The sequence below is a fragment of the Aulonocara stuartgranti genome (assembly GCF_965226115.1).
Source record: "Aulonocara stuartgranti genome assembly, chromosome: 7".
In the NCBI taxonomy this organism is placed as follows: Eukaryota; Metazoa; Chordata; class Actinopteri; order Cichliformes; family Cichlidae; genus Aulonocara; species Aulonocara stuartgranti.
Window position 1 is genome coordinate 10,620,573 of NC_138945.1, and position 23,907 is coordinate 10,644,479.

The 23,907-nt window shown below is 38.4% G+C and overlaps 2 protein-coding genes across 3 annotated transcripts in view; both read right to left on the bottom strand.

Annotated features, from left to right (window-relative positions):
- edc4 (enhancer of mRNA decapping 4) overlaps positions 1-14,223 on the bottom strand; it is a 29,413-nt gene extending 15,190 nt beyond the window's left edge. The window contains exons 1-23 of the mRNA XM_082540525.1: positions 13,999-14,223; positions 12,304-12,463; positions 12,079-12,190; positions 11,503-11,602; positions 10,030-10,216; positions 9,663-9,810; positions 9,249-9,353; positions 8,972-9,084; positions 8,771-8,854; positions 8,545-8,640; positions 7,774-7,873; positions 7,287-7,467; positions 7,072-7,138; positions 6,249-6,340; positions 5,818-6,002; positions 4,621-4,700; positions 4,113-4,242; positions 3,725-4,020; positions 2,578-2,808; positions 2,242-2,343; positions 1,630-1,773; positions 451-487; positions 76-223 (exon numbers count right to left, since the gene is read on the bottom strand). Of these exons, the coding sequence (XP_082396651.1) occupies positions 76-223; positions 451-487; positions 1,630-1,773; positions 2,242-2,343; positions 2,578-2,808; positions 3,725-4,020; positions 4,113-4,242; positions 4,621-4,700; positions 5,818-6,002; positions 6,249-6,340; positions 7,072-7,138; positions 7,287-7,467; positions 7,774-7,873; positions 8,545-8,640; positions 8,771-8,854; positions 8,972-9,084; positions 9,249-9,353; positions 9,663-9,810; positions 10,030-10,216; positions 11,503-11,602; positions 12,079-12,190; positions 12,304-12,463; positions 13,999-14,086 (2,986 nt within the window). The 5' untranslated portion in view covers positions 14,087-14,223. The remainder of the gene's footprint in view (positions 1-75; positions 224-450; positions 488-1,629; positions 1,774-2,241; positions 2,344-2,577; positions 2,809-3,724; positions 4,021-4,112; positions 4,243-4,620; positions 4,701-5,817; positions 6,003-6,248; positions 6,341-7,071; positions 7,139-7,286; positions 7,468-7,773; positions 7,874-8,544; positions 8,641-8,770; positions 8,855-8,971; positions 9,085-9,248; positions 9,354-9,662; positions 9,811-10,029; positions 10,217-11,502; positions 11,603-12,078; positions 12,191-12,303; positions 12,464-13,998) is intronic.
- An 822-nt stretch (positions 14,224-15,045) lies between these two features.
- On the bottom strand, positions 15,046-23,136 carry nutf2 (nuclear transport factor 2). 2 transcript variants are annotated; one of them, XM_082540544.1, is made up of 5 exons: positions 23,031-23,136; positions 21,803-21,924; positions 19,744-19,815; positions 19,334-19,432; positions 15,046-15,910 (listed from the first exon to the last, which is right to left on the bottom strand). In XM_082540544.1, exons 2-5 carry the CDS (start codon positions 21,899-21,901, stop codon positions 15,797-15,799), a joined length of 384 nt encoding a protein of 127 aa, XP_082396670.1. In that variant the 5' UTR covers positions 21,902-21,924; positions 23,031-23,136; the 3' UTR covers positions 15,046-15,796. The 2 variants fall into 2 exon arrangements, with proteins under 2 accessions (XP_082396670.1, XP_082396671.1); XM_082540545.1 differs by lacking the exon at positions 23,031-23,136 and adding an exon at positions 22,808-22,907.
- Positions 23,137-23,907: the final 771 nt, after the last annotated feature.

Here is a 23,907-nt window from a genome sequence, read left to right on the forward strand (position 1 = left end):
TTTGGAAACATAATTTAAAAAAAAAAAAACCAAAAAAACCCAATCATGAGTGAGTGAGAGATTACTGAAGGATACGTTCTTGCTCCTGGTGATTTGTCAGGACATGTTCCACCTGAGCCATAATGGAGCTCTGCATGGTTTCAATCTGTCCCCGCAGTTCAGTTAACTCCCTCTGCTGGCTACGCAACAGCATCATCAACTCGTCCTGTACTTCTGCATTAAACTTTTAAAGATGAGGAGAAAAGCTGAATTAAAAGAATCCAAGAATGAGAAACCAAAGAGCTGCTGAAACAAACAACATGTTATCAAATAGTAATAATTTACAAGACATTATCAGTAACAATCAACTTTCTAAAATTAAAAATAAAATAAAATAATGCACTTACTGCACATAAAGGCATGACACATCTAACCAACATAAAAAAGGAAATTTTTCTTTTAGGAATTTACCTGACCAGAATCCATTTGCCTGGACTGTGATGACTCACTGTAAACATGAGAAACAATGTTTAACTAAGTACTCAATACTACTTATAGCACACTTAATACTACATTAATGCATAAAAATCAATTTGTTTCATTTACCTAAACTCCTTATTTTCTGACGTTTATTAGTTTTAAGAACTTTATTATAAAATAATATTTGGCTTAAATTAAATGCAATAATGCTAAAGAAGACAAATAACTCAATCCTGCTACTTGATGTAGACATGAAAAAAAGCATCAGTCTACCTGTAATTCAGTGTGAGTAATCACTTTCTTTTGCTAGTCAACACCCTATAAAATGCTCATACACTGGTCAAGTCTAGACCAATGTAGACGCAAGACATGCAGGAAAAAAAAAGGGTACACTTTGCAGCTACACGATCGGGCATGACGTGTAGCTGCCAAAAGTTTGATCTGTTGTCCCCCATACCACATTTTGACTGGCTCTGGTTTACTAATTCAACATTTGAGTCCCTCACTAAAAAGTGTGGCCTAAAGAAATGTGCTGATCTATGAAAACATCCTTACCAAAACCCCAAAATGAATGTAAGTCATAACTCAATTAACAGCAACAGCTTTAATAGTTTCTGGGATAAAAAAGGGAATACACAGACTACAAGATCATGTCTACAAATTTTAGTAGTCCACTGAATTTTACTATGTTTACTTAAGTGAGGGAGTTAGATAAACTGTATTCAAAAATTTTCTGGCTCTCTTGTGACATATGTGACGCAGATGTAAATATGTGTGCGTGTGAAATTTAGCTTTAAACCCTGTTGATCTGTGCTCTGAATCTGTACGGTTTTTAAGATATATGGAGATTATTTTTAGATTAATGCTTCCAAACTGATGATTCTGTTAAAGCCATTAGCTGACTACAGATGTGTGAAAGGTGTTCATAGTGAGACTAAACCCATTAGTCCTCTGATTTGATGCTGGGATGATTGAGCCATTTCCTATTTCCATATATACCTCATGAAGGTCGAACAAAGTGTTTTAATTTCACCAAACTATGATCAAAAAGCAAGATAGTTTGCAGCGGCGCCATCTAATTACTTACTAATCTAAGGGTTCTCTTCGTTGTTTTCCTTTTTATTAGTTTCTGAAAACAGCAACATCTTGATGCTCAAAGTATAAACAAACCTGTCGTCTTTCTTGATCTTTCTCTTTGGCTTTGGCGATCCTCGTGGTGAGGTTTTCCAATCATTCACCGGTAGTCTATGTGAAGATCGAGAACCACAGTTTCCAGAGGATGACGCCAGACTGGCCACCTCATCATCAGGGTCACTGAGTCATACACAACACAGAAATGTAGACAGTAAGTCAGCTGCTGTAGCCTCTAAAGCAGAGTTTAGACCAGGGGTGGGCAATCTCAGTCCACGAGGGCCGGTGTCCCTGCAGGTTTTAGATGTGTCCTCGAACCAACACAGCTGATTTAAATGGCTAAATTAGCTCCTCAACATGTCCTGAAGTTCTCCAGAGTCCTGGTAACGAACTAATCATGTGATTCAGGTGTGTTGACCCAAGGTGAGATCTAAAACCTACAGGGACACCGGCCCTCGTGGACTGAGATTGCCCACCCCTGGTTTAGACCACTTGTTGTGGAATCAGCTGAAAAAAAAGTCAATAAAATCAAACCATTGCTGCGCCTTGAATGTGCAGCGCTTTATCATGAGTTTGTTGCTCATGATAAAGTCCATTCTATTGCCTGTTTCATTTGCATAAACAAATAGATGGTGGGTTAATGTATGTTACCTCTGCTCGGCTCCAGCGTCCTGACTGTCATTCTGTGGCAGGTGATATGAGCGTCGATGGTAAGGTGAGCTCAAGTGTCTGTCCTGTGACTCCTCTCTTGAACTGCAGCAGGCATATGAGACAAACACACCAATACTTAAATTAATAAAAAAATAAATAAAAATCTTCACAATGCCATTTTCATTGCAACATAGCATGACAACCTGATGTGTACGTGAAACTACCTGAACAAAAACCAGGGGTTCTGAATGTTTTATACACAGAGAAATCAAAACAGGCTTGTGAAATGTTTCACACAGGATGGGGGTTCAAGTATTTATATGTTAGATTACACACCAGTCAACAAGTCCGTTGTCCCTGAGACTGTTCCTGGTTTCTCTGGTGATATCTGGAGCAGCTGGCCATGGTGTGTGGCTAACGTTGCCATCTGAGGACCCTCCTCCTATCACAGGATTTTCCTGTGATAGCGCATTCTCAAGCAGAGATGGTGTGTGACTCAGTCTGGACTCAGACTCTGCTGCCCCACCCACAGGCCCTTCTGCACCTCCAAGTTCAAGGGCCAACAAGCTGTAACACAATATATATTGGCTTATGTAATTTAGAGAGCATTTCTGGACTGGGAAAATAAAATATAAAGCCAACACAAATGTACATACATTAAAACAAGAAAGTGAAATGAAACTGCAGAATCAGAATCAACAGTAATTATGGTTATGTAAGGTTATGGAATAAGCAAGCTGTCAAACTGGTGACATGTACAATGTTTTCCCATTACAAACACATTACCATTTACCATATCGCTTGCACAGTGATCTTAACTTTGACATTATTACCATTGAAACAAAAAGAAAGAGCTGAGGTTGCGTTGCACAAATGATAACACTTAAGTGGATTCAAAATAGTTTTAAATGTTTCCACAACTTTTTGTTGTCTCTGTATCATTACAACATCCACACAGCTCTGACTCCACTGACATATAACCAACGCTAATCTAACATTACGCACATTAGCCAATCAATGTCCTAACTAAAACATTTCTTATAGTATAATAAATGCCATCAAAAAATAAAAGCAGGGTTGCACAGATGCAGGCAGTGCAGAAACATCCCCCTGCAGCCAACGACAGAACAGTTAGCATCTGCTGCAGGGAGTTATCAAGAGCAGCCCTAGTGAGGAAATAGAACTGGTCAGGGGCTGCTTATATCTGAATTTGATGTCACAAATGGCTGCAAACATGAGTGGCTCATTGAGATAAATTGTAGGATTCATGTGGAAAAGAAAATATGCAAGGAGATTGTCTTTTCTTACACCCTGTGCTCTAAAACAGTGAGGAAGATGGTTTTACATAATGTGCTACTACCCTAATCAAATGGAGTAGTAAACATAAAAAGTGTCAAACTTTAGTTTAAGTGGATCATAAAATCTCAACACTATTATTTCTGCATGCTTTTTAATACTCCTAATCGCTTTTTAATTTACATACCCGCTGTTGCTGGCTGAGCGTGGTGAGGTTAACAAGTGCAGTGCAGAGGCGGCAGAGGCCATGCTGTCTGTCTGGAGGGCAGAAAGAGGCAAGGGATCCAAGCTGGACACTAGTCCACGCTGAAGCTGCAGGGTCTGAGAGGCGATCTCTGGCATGTCCTGGGACATGGCTGTGGATGCTGAGGAGATGACGTCAGGGGAGCGGGCTCTAGTTGGAGATGCCAAAAGTGGCAGGAGTGGAGGATCTAGAACCTGAGAGCTGTCGAGTACCAGAGGACCACTAGGGGTTGCCAAAGCCTGGATATGGAGAATAAGAGTTTATTAAAATAAGTCATGTCATGAAGAAAAGGGCAAGGTTAGTTGAAGTAGGAGAGTGGTTTAGATCATACCTGCAGGCTCTCGAGTCCGGGAAGTAGCACAGTGGAAGCAGCTCTTGGGCTGCTGGTGGAGGCAGAGAGTGGCAGCCCAGTACTGCTGTTGTCAGCCCTGTTAGGACTCTGACTTGCATCCTCCATAGCTCTGAAAAACAAGCATACATATTCCCAAATGTAACCAAAACCAAAACAGTAGGGAATTATTTGTATTCAGCTGTTAGAGATAAATGGAGTCTTTAAAGTAAACAAAAGATAACAGAGGCTTATTTTTTATAATTAACAACTGGAGATAGAAAACAACCCAAAATCATTTGTCTTCATCCCTGGCTTATTTGAAATAAGTACAAATCTAAAAACTCCACATCCTGGTAAACATAATCTGTAAGAACAGCATTCACCAACCCAAACTGCATGTTATAAGGACACAGATGATAAAATATCATTTGTGATATCATCTTCACACTTTCATATACTAAAATTTTCCGTTTTCAAATGAATATATAGAGAATTCTTAATTCCATACCTGTTTGTTGAGTCAGAGTTGCTGCTTATAGCTGTCACAATGGTCAGACTGCTGGCACTGCTCCCCGGAGATGCTGGTACCTGAAAGGATGACAAAAAGATGATCTTCAGGCAGAAAATATGATAGAAGGTTTGGATAATCACTGTTCAGTGTTTATAAATCGGTTTAACTGAAGCGCATTGCAGATAAGTTGGGTGTTTCACATCTGAACCCCATTCGCAATGATTATATTTATCCAATATTTTATTGACTTTATTCAACTGGGACTGTAGAAGGCTGGGAGACGGTGGAGGGGTGTCCCTTGACTGGGTAACTGGTCCATCAAGGGGCTAACACAGTGTAACATTCAAACCTACAGCTAATTTGGACTCACCAGTTAACCCAACATGCATATCTTGAGACTATGGAAGAAAACCAGAGCATCCATAAAAGCAAAGAGCTAATAAGGAACAATTTGTCCTTTTGTATGTTATCAGCTTTTCTTTCAGTGCATAACTAGTCCTATTTAGTTTGCACTAGTGTGTATTAACAGGGTGTTGAGTGCTGTTGCCAACTATAGATCAATATGTGGGCGAAGGTGCTATTCACCGTGTGACAAATCAAAAGAAGACACATGGTGTTCATTTGCTGAAGCTGTAACGGTTTTGGTCGTTCTGCAAACTTCAGAAATTTTTTAGACTCATCAATTTTCTTCTCATCAATCTACACAGAATATTCATAAAGAATGAACAAATACAAGCTTTTTTAATACAAATTAACATAACTAATCTATATTACAAAACTTGCAATTAATATCCAATGCCCAAAGATGGTTATCAATTGTCTTTGAGATGGTTCCTCAAACCGACTGGAACCCACTGGTACCTAACTACATTCAACACCTATGAGTTTAAAACTTATAGCTCACAGAACCAAGCTGTGTGGTTGAGAACAAAGGTGTGTCAGGGCAAAGACTCAAGAAGATTTGCTGTTGTCATTGCTGCCAAAGGTGCTTTAATCAATTATGAAGTGAAAGGTTTTAATAGATTTCACTTCATAAAAACGAACTGAAAGGTATTAATTTGCAATAATACTTTTGCAAATGTAATACTTAAACATTTTTTGTATCTTGTGGAGTATTAGGTCTAGTTAGATGAGGTAAAAAGAATGGAAAAGGTTTGAAAACTTTCTGACTACAGCGTAAGGATAAGTTCATACTGAAGTGCTCGGTGTCATGAAGGCATCAGGAGTCATCAGCTTGGGCATCACTCCGCTGCCGGTGCCTGAATTTGACAGGAAGTCTGAGGGAGCAGGAAGTGATGGGATCTTCCTTAGATCAGTCTGTGAGCCACTTCCTGAATCCTTGTCAGAGCTTTGATCAGTGAGATGATCTGAAAACCCAGCTGGAGACATAAAAAGTGAAATTACTTCCATTTTGTGGCAGAATTTGATCTAAAATAAATAATTTTTAAATGATGTATAAGCAGATATAAATAAATTTGATTTCAAAACTAAAGTAAATTATTTATGAGAGAAGACTAGAGGTGGACCAAATGTGGAGTAATCATACAAGTTGCCTTATTTTCATTGAATTCGTCCCTCTCAGCATAAATACTAAATCCTGTCAGTTAAAGAAACTGCTATCTTACCCAGACCATCCTGAGAATCTGAATGAGGAAGGAAGGCCGCAGAGTTGGAACCAGCATTGGGCTGAAACCAAATCTGAACATCCTGCAAACTCCTGCAAACATATAAATGTAGAGACATTAAACAAAATTACTAATAATTACTGATACTGCCATATCATACCATGTGTAAAACGAGCAGCAAGCTGCCTCTGCATTGACGACTATAGTATCTTTACTCCAAATAGAAAATGGCACACTTGTCAGTCTTTCATTTGGGTTGACTGCTTTCAGAGGGTGGATGGGTACAGAGAGACGTGGTATACAGCACTGTTTTAACAAAGAACAATTACATGCTATATGTCCTGTCCTTCTACAGAAGCTTTCCAGTACAGTAGATTTTTCCACAGCACCGACCCAGTGTTGGAAAGAAATGTCAGCTCCAACACAAGAGACTGACACTAGTCACCAAGTACACAATAAGTGTGCACATCTGCAAGCAATTCCATGGAAATATACGGAGCTTGCTGACTGGATGAAAGGCTCCTTTACAGAAGAAATCCAATAAACTTGGCTGACAGCAGAATTATGAATATGTTAAACTGAGCGTGGTTGCCCATTCTATTCTATTTTCAAGAAAAAAATATTACAACACAACAATATTAGTGAGTCCTATAAGAAAGTTAATCACTGGTGTGTACTAGGAAAAAAAGCACATTTTGGTCATTCAGTGTGCATATAACTGACCGCCTGTAAACCAAGATGTCCTGTTAAAGCGTTAAGTTAAAGTGACACAATCTTAACACTTTTCACCAAAAAAAAAAAGGAAGAAAAGAAGAAAACTCACTTGGTGTGGACACAGTAGAGTTTAATCTGGATTCCAGATTTGGACTCTGTGGGTCCTTGAGGGCCCTCTGGAAAAGATACACATGAAAAACATGTGGCATTAATGAGGAACAAACATATTTAATTTCAACTTTGAAGATGGCTTAAAGCACAAAAAAAAAAAACAATTCCAATGTGTGTGTGCACATGTCTATGCACATGCATGTGTCTATGTACCTGTTGTCATGCTTTCACTCTCCTCCTCAGCAGGAAGGACCTCAGTGTGCCGCAATCGACACTGGGTAACATCACGTACCCCAAAGCTGAGCACAGGGTGGGTCAGCAGGAACTCTGACACAGCTGTGAAATTTGCCTTTCCTTTCTCCAAGTCCTGTCGCAGCTCCATCACATATAAAACCTGCAACATCAGCCAAGTATAAAACTAAGCTTAGGAGGAAGTGGTAACATGGGTAGCCAAGAAAGTGGCATTATTCAGGGACTTTCACAAACAGAGCAGGTTCCCTTGTACACTTGATGCGTGGTCTTTGATCAGTGTGTCTAGAAAGGTAGTTAATTCAGGATTTGTATCTTTTGTATTGATGAAGTGTGCCAATTAATTTACACAAAGTGATAGAAAAGTGAGCACTTTAAAAAGGGGGTTGCACAATATGATTTCTCACAATGATTACTTGCTTAAAACCTATTTTAAAACATTTGTGCTAACCTTCCTTTGCACATCAGTGAGGATCAGATACTCAGCAGAGAGGTCCAGGCTGGCCTTGAGGCTTGGCAGAGTCGATGAGTTTAATGGATCAGGGGAGAACCTTTAAGAGAAAAGTACTGTGAAATTAGTATCTTTGTATGCTGTCCTTAAACAAATGGTTTCAGCTAAAATATCAACAACAGTCATCACCAAATGTCTTCAGTACAAGAATCATTTTACTTTGGGACTAATAAAAACCCCTTTTGTGGGCCTTTCCTGGGAGACATTTTTTTGCTTTTACAGAGCATTACTGTTAGACCAGGTTTGTACACCAAGGCCAACCAGCCAGATACTGGTTTGGAATAATGTTTCCCTTAAGACGTGAGCTTTTTTTTGACCATGTCCTGATTTCTTTAAGGTATACTGGAGGTGTGCTGAGGTACTGAGGGTGCAAGCAGAAAAAAAAAAAAAAAAAGAGAACTCACAGCTGTTCACGTTACATTTACTAACTATTCTTATACATGCTTTCTGCCATCCCATGCTACATTTATAATAACGGTTGAGAAAAATATAAAATGACTAAAAAATAATTAGTGCTTTCAGCGTTAATTTTGTTAAAATGACGTTAACGACATAACTGCATTAACGCAGCAAATCTCCGTTAGCGAGTTAATGCGGCTCCCCCCGTGCGAGGGGCTGCGCGGCACTAACGCGTTAACGAGCTAACATTAACATCATTTTAACAAAATTAACGCTGGCAGCACTAAAAAATGTATTTCAAATAATAGACACCTGATGGTTTGTAAACAGGTCCAGGAAACAGTGCACCACATCTTCAACTCCTGGTTTTGGTCAGCTCCAGTTATCAGAAATCGCCAGAAAGGAACCCTGTAATGAAAAGTAAAAGGGGACAGAATTGTCAATGAGAAGAAAAAAGACATAGAGATGCACTTGAATAAAAACCCACCAGGACAGCCTGTGATAAATTTGCACTTTGAGTTTGTGTGTGCAGACTCACTCGGGATCCTGCCTCTTGTGGTTGTCACAGAAAAGAAGACAGGAGAGAGGACGTCCTCCATGAGGCCGCAATTCATGAAGACATCTATTTTTAAGGAAAAATGCAAAAGTGAATAAAGGGCAGAGGTGGGAAAACCACATAGAAGAAAAGGAAAAAACAAAGTGGTAAACCATTTAAGAATTAATTAATTGGTTTGCTTACCTGGGTTTGTCTTGCCCGCCTTCTATGTATATCTGCCAGAACTTGATGTATCCATCATGGCTGGCTGTGGCTAACACGGTTCCATCTGGAGAGAGTGCGCCTTCACTGACTCTCTGGATAAACCAAAATTAAACAATGTTCATAGTCAATAATGCAACAATTCTCAGGAAACGTGAGACCTTAAGTACATTAGTTCCAGACATTTTGTTGTACAAACCAAGACAATGAAATGTGTCATGTTTATTTCAGAGTTTTTCATATGAAAATGAAGTCCCACCTGGGTATGCCCCTTGACTGCGATGAGGCCCTCCTTTACTTCTGTGGCATCAACAGGCCAGCTGCTGTTGTTGGCTCTCAAGGCCTCCAGATCCCATACCTCAGCCTAGAAAAGGGGAAACAGTAAAATTAGAGATGAAACATTTCTGCTTTTTCTGCAAGTGTTTTGTGTTTTAGCTGAGACACAGGATTGTATTGCTCTGTCAGCTAAAAATCAGTGAATGAACAACGACATCATTATTCCTCTGTGGGCAACATCACACTACTTTTTAATGTATGTAAATCTATATATATTTATCAAATTTATAACAATGTCCTAGTGTAGGCAACTGAGTACTCAAAGTTTTATTCTATTTCAAAGTTCATTGGCTTTTCATCCAGCTCAGACAAACATATCTGTGTCAAACATTTATACCCTGTCTTCATGTAGAAGAGCCAAAGTTTGACTGGCATCATCCTGGTTCTCCTCATTGTCATCCTGGATGAATGGACACCAGATGAGGCGACGATGGGAATTCAGTGGAGTGTTTTCTGGCCGTCGGATATGAACTACTATCTGATCTCTATATAAAACATGGGTTAAGGAAAATGGGAGACAAGAATAGTTTTGGAATTCCTTCTGTAACTGTGACAAAAGCAGAGGTGAAGATCAGTGTAATCTTTAACTTGCTAGTTTAGAAGCAAACAGAGGTAACTAGGTAGTGAAGATACAGCCTTCATTGGCAGTATCCACACACACACAGACACACACACGCATTCAGTTTCTCCTACATTCAGGATACAGTATCTTGTTGGCAGTGTAGGTGAGCTGCCAGACCATCAGGTTGCCCGCTTCATCTACACAACCTAACAGAGATGAATCAAGGTGGGCGAAAGCCAGATCTGTGACGGCCCCGGTGAATCCCTTCAGTAAGGAACGCTCACCAAACTCCAAACTGAGGACACGAACCATAGCATGATTGTTGGCTCCTGAGGGGAAAAAAATGCCCAAAGATAAACCAAGGAGCCTTTGTTATTATAGCATTGAATACACAGCAAATCCATTGAACAATGTTGTAAACAACCATAGTATAAATAAAAGTTTAATAAGTGGTATGAGCAACATTTTCAGCCCTTTAAAGTAATGGACTACAATGCATAGTAATTCTGGTGGAACATATGAAACAGCTCAACTGAGCCTTGAGATCAGACCGTTCATAGTTTCCCATTATGCACTTACAGAACGTAACTGCCTTTATGCAGCAACATGAATTATCAAAGAGCTGATTAGCTAAAACAAAATTTATTTTTTTTAAAATGACACAGAAAAGGAGAAGAATTGTTTTTTCTGCACAGCAAAGGACATCCTTAGATCTGTCAGACCAGGGAGGGGAAAAAAATTTATCTTTAGTCTTTATGCTGTGAAAAATTTCTAAATTGTGTGTGCACACCACTCCCAGAAAAACCAAGAGTAGATTGGAAAGCAAAAAGAAAAACATGCAAGAAACAACATCGGGGATCAGCAACAGAGACCAATTACTTTAACCAGACCACAACCAGATCACTGTCAAGCAGTGTGGGTACAGGGGAGACTGATGCTGAGGAAACCATTTATAAGGACAAACAATTTGGCAGCTAAAATTAAATTTTAAAATGAACATGCACAGAAGGATTTTTGGAGATTTCGAGTGCATACTCCTTCATAGTAGACCTTTACGCCTTCATAGGAATAAAGGTAGGTCTGTTCAGTCAAACCAGACAGAATATCAGATTCCTCTGAAAGTAAAGTTTAATATTCTGTCTGAAGTAGTCTGAAGTATACAGAAGGATTTTGAATGCAAACTTATAAAGAAATCACACGAAATGTTCAACCTCCAACCAAAGAATATCTTGTGAAGACTTCACAGAGCGCTTCAAAAAATCCAATCAAAGAGCAACTTTGGGATTCATTACTTCAAAATGAGCTTGGATACTAAATTAAAAGCTCTGCAACCTGGAACAAAGAAGAAACCTGTGTGTGTGTGTGTGTGTAATATATACATTATCATTATTTATATTTATTTTATTTATTTATTTATTTTTTTTGGGGGGGGGGGGGGGGGGGACTGCGCATACAGTGCTTTAAATTGGGTCTGTATTCTAAAGCCACATACAATAATGTTATATCCTAAATGTCTGTGGTAGAAGCTCGTGTTGGATTATTATACCCCTCTTGAGTTTAAAGATGATTATGATGATTAACTTTTAGGAGCTGAAGCCACTCAAAAACACTGTACCTCTGATGGCGTAGGCCAGGAAGGCATTGGACACAGCTATCAGTCTGCCGTAATAATACTTGTGCTCCCAGTCGTACTTAGCAACAGGCTGAATCTTCACCTGAAAGAATCACAAAAAAAACATTGAAAACAGATGAGTAACCTCTGAACAAAGTTAATAAGGAATTAAAAACTGACAAGGCAAAGAACCTCAAAAGCTGAAGAAAGTCTAAATGATGCTTTAGATGATCTGTGTTTTTATAACTGTACAATTCCATTTTCCATCATATCATTTTCTCAAATTATGTGAAAACCATATCATTTGATAATGATATGACATTTTATGAAATGTTATAAAAAGAGAATAGGAGACTATAGTGCTCATAAAAATTAGTTCAGATATCTTTAGATAAATACTGTAGCTTATCACTTGTAAAAAAGAAAAAACAAAAAAAACAAAACACCATGTTGAGTCATCACAGATACAGGCTCAGATAAAAATAACAGCCACAGTCAGAAGTACTGACTGTCTCCAAATTTCTCATTTGTTCTCTTCACCAGAGCTGCCAGGTTGTAGCTGATGATTTGGTTTCTTACCTTGTTGCTGCCTCGAGCCTTGCTGTTGATGCTAGAGTCTTGGCTTGCCACAATCTCCACATTGTTAGAAGTAATTGGAATACAGGTAGAGCCATCATCACCAGAAAGGCAGCTGAAATTGCAGCACATTGATTCAGTTAAAAAAATAAAACAAAACAAACAAACAAAAAACTCAAAAGTCCTTATAAATATGACACCACTAAGCAGGTTAAATGAGAAACTCACATTATCTGAATCTCCTGAGCACTGCTGAGATCTGTGGAGATGGGTCTTGTCGATTCTGACATGGTTGACCGGTCAGTGCTCCCCAGAAGGCCTGTTCCCAATAGCCCATTCAGCTCTCCATTAAAAGATGGCTTTCTACCACTTTCACTTGAATTTCCATCTGAGAAAGACAATGAAAGTAGGAGATCCAGCAGCTGCAAAGAGCTTGTGTTTGTTCTGGGTCTTCCTTACCAGCTTACTTTTGACTCATCTCAGAGCCTGACACAATCATGTCACTGATGCACAATTGTACAGTGATTTTAGACTTTGCAACAAAACAATGAGTCACATGCAGTCTCATAGTGATACACACAATATTCATTACAACGTGTAGGACAATATTTTTTTAACCTATATTTTCAATGGCGATCTATTAGGCTCATTTCCAGCACATATTTTTCTGAGGATTTAAGGCACTCTAAAATTATGCTTATTTATCTTATACAGAGCCTTGATGCAGACCCTCACTTTATTTGTCTGAGAAAAAGGCTGTTTAAGAAACCTTCCCCTCATTTTAAGGCAATGTTCTTATGATTGGCAGCTCCTCTCAAACAGAAGAATTAACAGCAGGCAAATGGGGTTTGTGTGCTCACAACAAGACGTGTGTCTGATATTACCATATTAAAAATATCCATTCCTACTGACATCATACAAAGCCTAAAGCAGACAAAACTTTCCACATGTAGATTAAACTGAGTCTTAGTAAAGAAAAGTTAAACCAAAAGAAATGTTTAATCTAGGACTGGATTTAAAGCATCCCTGGGAAACAGAGCCTAAAGTTTTAGACAAACAAAGAATTCAGGTCGTAGTATGTTATGTATTTAATACTTCTGATTCTCCACGGTTTATAAGCATTTACTAATGAAAAAGGCAGCAAAGTAAAGAGACGTTAAGGCGTAATATATGCTCCTTTTCCATTCTGGTGTTACTTCAAAGTGTGCCGAAACGGTCAACAAGTAGTGTACTGGTCTGAGAGTCCAATTTCTACACCTACCCCCAACATAAAATACTATGACGTAAAGATAATTAAGGCTAACACAGGTGCAAGATACTGAGTTCCTAAAATCAGCATGTCTTCTTCACACTACATGATAAAGTTGCCATGCAATACATCGCAAGTGAGACAAACAAACACACGTGAATTGGTGTTCCCAAATTAGTAAAGTAAGTCCACCCTTCTGCGCAGTTTGTGGGGGCTTGTTCACACCAGTTAAATGCCTCACATTAATTAAGGACAAAGGTATAACCACTTTTATGGCTTCGAAGTAAAAACAGCAAGTTAATTTCTACTAGACGAAATATTTACCTAAGACACGCTTTTTTACACCAAAAAAACAGATATACACATACGCTAAGCTCCTAACCGAGCTAACACTGAGGATGATAAAATACTTTACGACGCAGTTAGCACTCCAACATTACGACGACCCGATACACTTTCGCGGCTCCGCGGAAATTAGTGTTAAAACTGATTCAGTGTGATTCAACTGTGTTTTCACGCAAAAGCTGCAGTTGACCCTGACTTCGTTTCAACACAACTAAGCGACACACATCACGCTGGCTAAGTTATTTATTTAGCTAGCCAGCTAACTAGCATTCAACTAGCTTCTGCGGCCTAAACCAGCGCAGGCGCTTTCGCTCACGGCCCCCACTTACCGGTGCTGTTCCCGGGGCGGTCGAGCTTGAGGATGTCCCGAAGATGCTGGGTTGCACCCTCGATGTCTATATTAGTATTGGACGCCATGGGTGAGGGAAAGGGGAGCTCGGGTTTGTTCAGGGGGAAAGGATGAATTTTGTTTCCTGCGATGCTGCTGTCACTGTTCACCCCGAGCAACCGTCTAAACTTCCGTTTCGTCCGCGCAATGGATTCCGACTTGTCATTGTGTCAGGTCAATGGTTCCCACCTCGAACGCTACTGACGTTCATTTTTTCCACGAGAAGACACCAGTCACTAACTTTGTTAGATATTTGAGTTGAATTATTATTATTGTCCTTATGAATTTTTTGTTAGTTTTATCAACGGCGTCGTACATGTCTCCTTTTAGCAGCTGTTTTTGGTTTGGTTTTGTGTTGTGACATAACGCTTTTGATCATATCAGACCAGCAGGCGGCAGCTAATAAAACCTTTATGGTCCCTAAATGTCAAAATGAGCAATAAATGTATGCATGACATTGTGAGAATGACTGAAAGAGGGTTTCTCACTGAGGCTCTCTGGTGTTACAGAATCTGTCTCTTTAACTCAGGGTGTACTAAACATCATAATCTCACAATGAGACATTTCCTCAGATGACCGATAATTTCAAATTATATCTATAATTTCGTTGGGCTGGTCTTAAAACGAACCAGGGTCGTGCTAAATTTGTTTTTACAATTCCTAGTGTTGTTTTTAAACATCCTTCCAAATTTAACTGAATTTTGCTAGTTTGGTTAATTGGTTATTTCTTGGTAGTAAAAACATACCGTCATTTAGACTGTGCAGACTTTAAATACATGGTTTGAAATGTGAATTTACACTGAAACGACATGGTCCCCTTTTAAAAACAAAGTCATAAAATGATGGACACTGAGCATCTAGCTGACCTTCTATTAATCATCTAAACAAGAAAAAAAACAGCCTAAGGACAAAACTAATATTAACATTTACGAAAAGTTTATAATTAAAGAGGCACCACAGCATGATATGGAAAGACAAGGTCACACCATTAAGAAAAAAAGTCCAGGTTTTATTGTGTATCGTGGCTGTAGTCCATGTTTAACTGCCAGATGTGTGTGAAAGAGAGAGAAGAGAGAGAGAAAATAAGCGGGGTCAGAGCAAAACACAGCAATGTCAACCTTTGTCATCCATGAGCAAATGAATCATGGCAAAGTTAACAGTTGTGTAAAGGAAGATAAAACTCTATTTAACACACTAAGGCGAGCTAATGTAAACACACAAGTGGCATCTAAAAACAAATATGTGAAAAGGAAACTGAAGAAGCCATCTTTGAACCTGAACATGGGACTACAAACCAGTCAACAACAGTGCTAACAGAACTGAGTTGACAGCAGTGGAGTCAACAGTAGAGTAGAATGGGTTAGAGTAGAGTAAAGAGGAGAGCAGAGCGGAGTTAATGGCATCGGTCAGCTGTTTGTCCTTCGGGTGGCTTGAGTATTGTAATGAGGGGGTTCCCAGCATCATGCAGATCAGCAGAGTGGCAGACAGGGGCGTTTGATTGGTCAGCCGGCTCTCAGCAAAGAAACACGTTGCAGTTCTACAGGCTGGGCTGGTCTGAAAACCCGTCTGGATGAGGTTCAGTGATTGACATCTAGAATCTGGTGTTTGCTTGTTTGTCAACACAGGCGTGAATGAAACAGCCGGGAGGGAGGGATGAGTGCTCTCTCTTCTCCTCCCTCCATACTTCACACAGTGACCTTCACTATGGCTGCCCCTGCCCGCCAAAGTGGAGACGCAGGTTAACCGAAATTGTGAATGGCCAGCCTGAACATGTCATTGGTGCACACCCATGCATCGTTAATGTTCTTCAGGATGAAACTCTGATGGAAACCCATAATGGGGTCTTCATCTGCCTGCAAACACACACACAGATGTCAAAGCTGTTATTGATTGAGGCTAGTTCATCAAAGGTACACATTTAGAGTAAAGAACACCTGCTACAACAAAATTATACTGTTATTCGTATTGGTTTTTATTGAACTGGATGCCTCCGTTTCATACTGTCAGACACAGCAGAAATAGAATAAAATAGAATTCAACTTTATTGTCATTGCACATGCACAGGTACAGGGCAACGAAATGCAGTTTGCATCCATCTAGAAGTGCTTTAGTGATATAGATATATTACAATATATATTAGCAATAGTATAGATATGTAAGTATATTACAGAAATACACCAATGGAACAGTAAAATCGGTACAGTGTATGGTGATCAGTAAATACTCCTACAAATATCACTTTAAGAAACATTTTTGAGTAGGTAGAAACGATTTTTCAGAATGTAAACAGAGACTCTGTTCACAGGAAAGCTAGCTTTGCCTTAAAAATTTCAACAGTTCTTTCTAGTGTGGTGTGTACCCAGTCATCTAGATACTTGTTACTGACTAATGAGGCCAACAGAAATACCAGTCATCAAAATTATTGTGATTTTAATAATCTATAGCCACAGTTAACATCTGGGTCTAGGATATGTCAGAAGTGTACATCTATTCACGTCTCTCTCCATTTCATATGCATGTCTGTGTCAAAGTAACCTGCCATATAATCACTCGCCTGAAGCAATGCAGGTATGCATACCCGCAAAAGAAGGCTGCCGGTGCTAGCACTGCTAACATTAACCACACTTTGCAAACTATCCTAAAAATCTATTTTTGTATTTTTTACCATGAGGTATAAAGTGTGAACTATGGAAAGTTTAAATCTCGAATGGAACCATAAGCCTTCCCCCTTGCTGATCATTGCTTCCTGATCCAAGCAGATTTAAAGAAATGTAAATGCCTTAAATGTATTTAAAGAATAGACAACCTGTTGTTGCCTTTCTAGGCTTTGTTGTTTGTGTGACTGGTATTTTACCAAGTTAAACCAGACTATTGTCATACAGCAACTGAGATAAAGTCAGTGTGTTTTGTTCATTTTTCGCTAGTGGAGTCAAGAGGCCTGTACCTCAAGCAGTTTTCCAGGTAATATCAGGGTTAACCCTGGATTTCTTTGTACAGTGAGGGCTGTAAGCTCCTTACCAGTGTATATCACCATACTATGTCCAAACATTCTGAAAAATCAGTTCTCCTAAAAGCAGTGTCACCATGCTGGAAGATTTCACAAACCTCAATGAGTAGATAGGAGAGTTAAAAAAAATTTATTAATCTCTTTTAAAATGGCATCTAAAGTTAATCTTTTCTTGATAAGCCTAAGTAATGAATTTTAGGTTAGACCCAACTTTATTCTTTGATCTTTTTTGTGACCTGTAAGCAATTTTAAAACTATTTTATTGCTCCATAAGCATTAATATATGATCTACACCTATATGCATTTGATGACCTTATATCAAATTTACACATAGATTAAGCCTACATTTGAATTCAATTTCTGTTTTTCCTATATAATTTTTTACTCTGACTGTTCCGTTTATAGAATACAAACTGCCCTTTAAAATATTAATTTAATTAAATACTCAATTATGATCCATCAGATCATCCCATGTCTTAATAATAAAGTTGTAATATTGATGGGTTTGGTAATTTGCACAGGGTGTATTTTTGTCATCATTCTTTCATGGCTTCAAATAACAAACAATAACAAAACTTTATTAATATAGCTGCAGTCTTCCAGTTTTATTGACTAAAGCACTTAAAGCTCATACATTGATTCTTCCTCTTTAACGCTAAACTACTGTACAGTGCTTTTCCTCTCAAAGCACTGTTTTGCTGTTACTTTCAGTCTGTGATATGTATTTAACCTCTTCATATTTTTCCCCATATTATATTTTATTTTATTTATTTATTTATTTTTAAATCAGACACTCTGCTGTCAGTACACTTAATCCATAATTGTGTCTGATCAAATGCTGCCAACACCATCCTATTCAAGTAATTACAGTCTAAATTGGTAAACACTGTGTTAATAGCCCAGCTTTCTGTGATCAGTCATCCTTACTGCCATTGTTAGGGTAAGTGAATCCAGATAACACAAAGATACCCTGGGCGTGTAGATATGCTAAATACAGCTTAAAAATAAGAAAAATTACCAAATTTCCCATCACCCGAAGAACTGAAAATCCTATAAAATACTTTAGATCAAAGTGTCCCCACAATTATGGCTAACATAATTATTAACTTTGATCTCTCTCTCTCACACACACACACACACACACACACACACACACACACACACACACACACACACACACACACACACACACACACACACACACACACACACTCACTCACTCACTCACTCACTCACTCACTCACTCAGAGGAAAAATTAAATGTTGAGGGAGGACTATAAATTGAGCACAAATTGTGCAAGGAGTGATTTATAACCAGCAGAGAGGTACTGGGTGTGTATTTCTGAGTTTATGTGGTTTTATGCGCTTCAGTGCCAGTAAACTTAGCTGGCTTTCTGTTAGCCATGTGCATTGGTTTGCTTCTGTCCTACATCCGACACTCATTTTAACACAGCTGAACTCACAGTAAATTTTTTCTCATTTAAAAATATCTGTTATTGTTGTCGGACAACAGAAAAACTAAAACACAGACACTGACATGCACTGTTAAAGACTGAGCTCTTTAGGGAGTAAATTAGTTATACTAGAGGCATATATCATGGCTAAAACAAACAAACAAAAATCAGAATTGTATTTTGGACCAAAACTTGAAATATACATTTAGGGGACATCTGGAACTATATTAATATTTCTTGAAGTGGCCTTTATAATCTGAACTGAATGCGGTAAATGGTTTCAAATTACTCTTAGGGATACTATATGTAATATTTGTATGGACAATGTTTCACTTCAACAATTAAATATTCCTCAATTTTTACTTTTCTGAGCGCTTTCTTACTTTTAGACTTATCGACAAGTCTCATTTCTTCTCCTTAAGAAAAAGAAGAGAGAGAAAAAAAAAGATCCGTAGTTTGAACCCAGTTCAGCTGAAGAGAATGAAGAAAACTGACTGGGGTACCACCAACTGCCAACATGATGGGAACAAAAAGTCAGTTGAAAGTTACGTTATCATTTACTGGATTAACATTTTTGCCTAAAAAGTGCTTCAAATCCAGTTTCTACATTAAACACACACACGCTCACACACTAAAATCTTTCTCATCATGTTCAACCTATAAATTGTAGTTTTAAATTAAGAAGCACTGATCAGATCCTGGAAGAATAAGGGAAACAACCTCATTTACTGTATAGCTCAATGTGTGACAATTTAGCTGTAAAACAGTGAATCCTGTCACGCTCCATTCAATGACATCATGATAGTGCTACTTACTTTAAGCTGTCCTACAACCATACTCAAGATGCAGCTGTCTGGAGTTGGCTGATGGTCCTGCGCCGTTATACTATGCGCTATTTTCTGAAATGGGAGACTCTGGTCCAAACAGATAATGAAAATACACAAGAGAAAGATTAATACAGGTATATCAGGCAGTGAAAACATTTACTTAAGATGTGTCTGAAGTATTCCAAACTATTTTGATATAAATGTTACATATAGAGATTTGATAATCACTACAGCTGTGTACATTAGCCATCTTCTTTTAATGATCACATATCACAGTTTAACCTGGTTTCTAGTGTGCATGAGCTTACACTGCCACTACACATCTCACTTAAGCCACTAACCACCTGTTGCATGCATGTGACCTCTGTATAAGACAATAGGTTAGCAAATGTACTCACAGCGAGTTTCTCGACAATTGCTCTTTTTCCCTGGTACTGCTGTCCTTCCCACGTAAGGCATGATGCATCGATCTGTGTAGACAGTGGGAAAGAGTGATCAGCACAAAAGTGGAAGAGGATGTAATGTGCAGATGAAAACCCACATCATGACTCAGCAGATTCCTTAAACATCATCAATTAGACACTGACATGTACAGTTTAAAATCACAGATTGTTACAACCAACGTAATTATTTTGTCAGGGTTTTTGGGCTGCGTTGATGTTAAAAAGTGCCTTATGTAAATGCTTTGATTCATAAAACGGAACCTGCACAATCATTTTAATAAGTAGGTTTGTTTAATGACTTTTCCTTTTTGAGACCTTTTTTTCCCCAAATCAGGAATGTGAACACAGCACATAGAAAAAGACTCATTTTCCTACTCATTAAATCACTCATAGAATGAGTGCCCTGAGGGCCATATAATGACACAGGGCTAAAGCTAGGGGTTACTCAATGTTCTGATTATTGAATAATACCCGTACAATGTATAGACAAGACTGCTTATTTTTGTTTCAAGACAGATTTTATTATATACAAACCAATTTCATCATAAAAATAAAAACATTTTCAACAGAAGCTCCACACATTTGAAAAGATGGAGTCAAAGAACACAAAATGTGACAGTTTCTGTCAACTAAACTAAGAACTTATTGACAAGCTGTTTACCTTTGTGCTTTTGGCAGCACTTTGTAATTATATAATCACAAGTTCTCAACTATAGAGGGAAAAAAAATTCAATCCAAAGATCCATGGCTTGCAAATGTGCATGGTATATGCGAGTGAAAACAACATGCTTCCAAATAATAATCATCATGACCACAAGCATCATCACAACTTCAGGAGTAAGTCTGACAATGCAAGGCTGATGTCTAGACCTGCTCGATTATCAAAATCCAGATATATTCTGGTCAATATTGGACAATTATTCACTGGCTCTAGAAACTTTTACACCTTTATGTTTTAAAATGCTTCCTAACAGTGAATTCCCTTAAACTGGAAATGTATTTCATGTGTGCATATTAAAAAAAAGTGAACTAAACAAAACATGCTACTACGTAGACAGGAGGGATTTGGGGTAAAAATCAACACAAAAACGAAGGACTTTTTAGAAAACACTATTCTTTTCATTAACCATGTTTTCTGAATCAGTCTTGTCGCATTGTTTAGAACTAAATGACAGCAAAACTGAGGCTATTTTATTCAGCCCCCCCAGCCCCACAAACATCTTCATTGAGTTACTTGTTCATTTATCCAGATATGTCGATGCTGTCATTAAAAATCTTGGTGCTTTAATTTCCTTAACTTTTAACAATCAAATCAGGAATTCTGTCAAAAGCTGCTTGACAACATTCACCAACTGAGAACCACCACTAAACGAAAACTAGTTTTGTATCTAAAGAACTAAAGCGTTATCCATGCCTTTATCACCTCTCAGCTGGACTACTGCAATTCCCTGTGTGTAGGATTGCCCAATTGCACTTTCTTTCATTTACAGATGGTTCAAAGCGCAGCTGCTCATCTCATAAGAGTGAGCAAAGCTGTTTTAGCTAAGCTGCCCTGGCAACCTGCAAAGTTTTAAATATATTTAAACATTATTTGTTTTAAAGCCCTCTGTGGATTAGCTCAACAAATATATTACAGATCTTTTAACTCCACATCACGTCACTGAGGTCATCATCACAATAACTTCTCTTGGTGTCCTTTTCTCACATAAAAACTAAAAACGACCAAAACTTTGCAAATATTGCCCCTGGGCTCTCGAACTGTCTGCCACTTCTATTTATTTATTTTTTAACTGTTGTCTGACATATTTCTCAATTATAATTTTTAATATGTTCCCTGTCTGTTATGCAAGCTGTGTTTGTAATTGTAAAACACTTTAAAATGTGCCATATACATAAAGTGACCTGACTGGACAATACCTAAATCATTAGGATTATACACTCAAAATTAAGGAAAGTGAGATTATTACAGCAAAAGTTTACTCATAAACACCTACATAAGACAAGTCCAACTCACATATATAGATCCCAGTTGTGATCTGTCAGAGTCAAACATCTGATAGTAGTGCTGCACAAAGCTGGATCCTATCTGCTCCCACAAAGGCTGGTCCACCATCCTGAATCACCCTGCAACTCACACTGAGCGTGTGGGAGAGAGCGAATCAGACAAACGTAATGAGATAAGAAAAGGGGCAATTCATAGAAAAAACAACAACAACAGCACCACCACCAGCAGCAGCCTCCCACTTATATCAAAACTAATTTATAGTCACCAGATGTCAACATAAGCTTCAGATTTCTGAAAAAACTCTTGGACAGCCCTCACTACCATAATTCAAGACAGTATTCTGGGATGTTTTATAGAATCAAGCTCTTAAAGCAGCAAACAGTACAATAAACTGTACAGTACACACACTGTTTTGATTTCTGTTTTTTTTTTTTTTTTTTAAAGAAAAATATGTTTTTAACTAAAGACTCCAAAAAAAAAATAGCATATAGATCCCATTTCATTGAGAAAAATAAATGTTAAAATTACTTAAGCCAAAGTATATTTTACTGCAACGGATCCCTCCGCTCGGGTGACACTGACAGCCCAAGTCATGTGCTCCCACATAACGATACACGGCTGCTACTGGAACAATCCGAGCGCTCTGCACATTAGCAGTAGACTGCGAGCAGCATACCCCGAATTGCGACCACACATAAGTTGTTCAGGGCCCCCGTAAATATAGTCAGAAGTAAAGGGGGATTGAGGAAATATGAGCAAGTAACGTTAATGTACGGAAAAGCTAATTTTTAACTACTTAACTCTAGCTAACTAGCTGCTGCTAGCTTGTGTCATGTTTGCTAATGTTGACTCAGCCTGTGCTAGCACAGACAGTTCACATACGTAGCATGTCTCCTCGCCAGCCAATGTTAGGCGTCAGATAAATTATATTTCCGGGCGTTAGCTGATCGGCCAGCTGGTAGTGGCCTGTTCACCAGTTGCTAAAAATACCCCGTCTGCTTTGAGTGTTCATACCTCTTGCGGGCCCGCGCGTACAGCTCTGGAACACCGAAGCAGCTACTCTACATAGGCGTGTCCACCGTTAGCCCCAAACCGGCCAATAGCAACCGATTTAACAACTTATACCGCCTCGGGCTTTTTCGAATGTCAGATTAAACTAGTGCTTTTTGTTTTCGAGCATGTTTCCATTCACTATTTTGTAAGCGGGCACCATTAAAAACTAGTAATAAAAACTTACCTCTTACGCCGAGGCCGGCTGCACGATCGCACAGTGCAATGTCTGCTCCGCTACGAGGGTACGTACAAAAAGCCGTAAAAGGCCCGATGCATTATGGGGATTGTAGTATGCTCAATTTTCTTGTCTGTCGCCTTTTACATAATACAGCCACATTCTGATACATACTATATTCAGAAGTGTGTCATGTCATTTATGATTGTGTAAACTGCTTGCTTTTATGTTGCTTTTATTATTCTACTGTGTACAGTGTCTTTGAGTGTTCTGAAAGGCGCTTTCAAATAAAATGTATTATGATTATTATTATGATTATTATTATGATTATTATTATTATGTCCAAATCACACGTTTTGATGATTTCTGAAGTGAAAAAAACAAGAAAAACCCATGGAGTAAGAGACAATAAAAATGGTAAGTCAAAAATGGTTTTATTTTATTTGATGTACAAAGATTAAATGTGCTACAGTCACGACTGTCCAGCAAGAACACTTACATTACATTACATTTGCTTTTAAAATTACATCAAATTGCAGCACAAAACAGATTTAGTCATTTGTAACTTGTGCCTTCATTGTTCTCTTAGGTTAGGTTGCTGAGTCCACCAGACTGAGAAAAAAGGCATAAGCAAGGCTTTTTACCCAAACACGATTTATTTCTGCAGTCAACAGCAGTAAAGGCCACCGCAAATAGATCCACAAACCGACACACCCTGGTTTGGTGAAAAACATCAATTCAATTCAAAATTTATTTGTATAGCACATTTAAAAACAACAGAGTTGACCAAAGTGCTTCACAATCGGTTAAAAACAAGTGTTTTTAACCGATTGTGATAGAGAAACAAATATAAATAAATTAGAAACAAATACAGGTAAATAAGAAG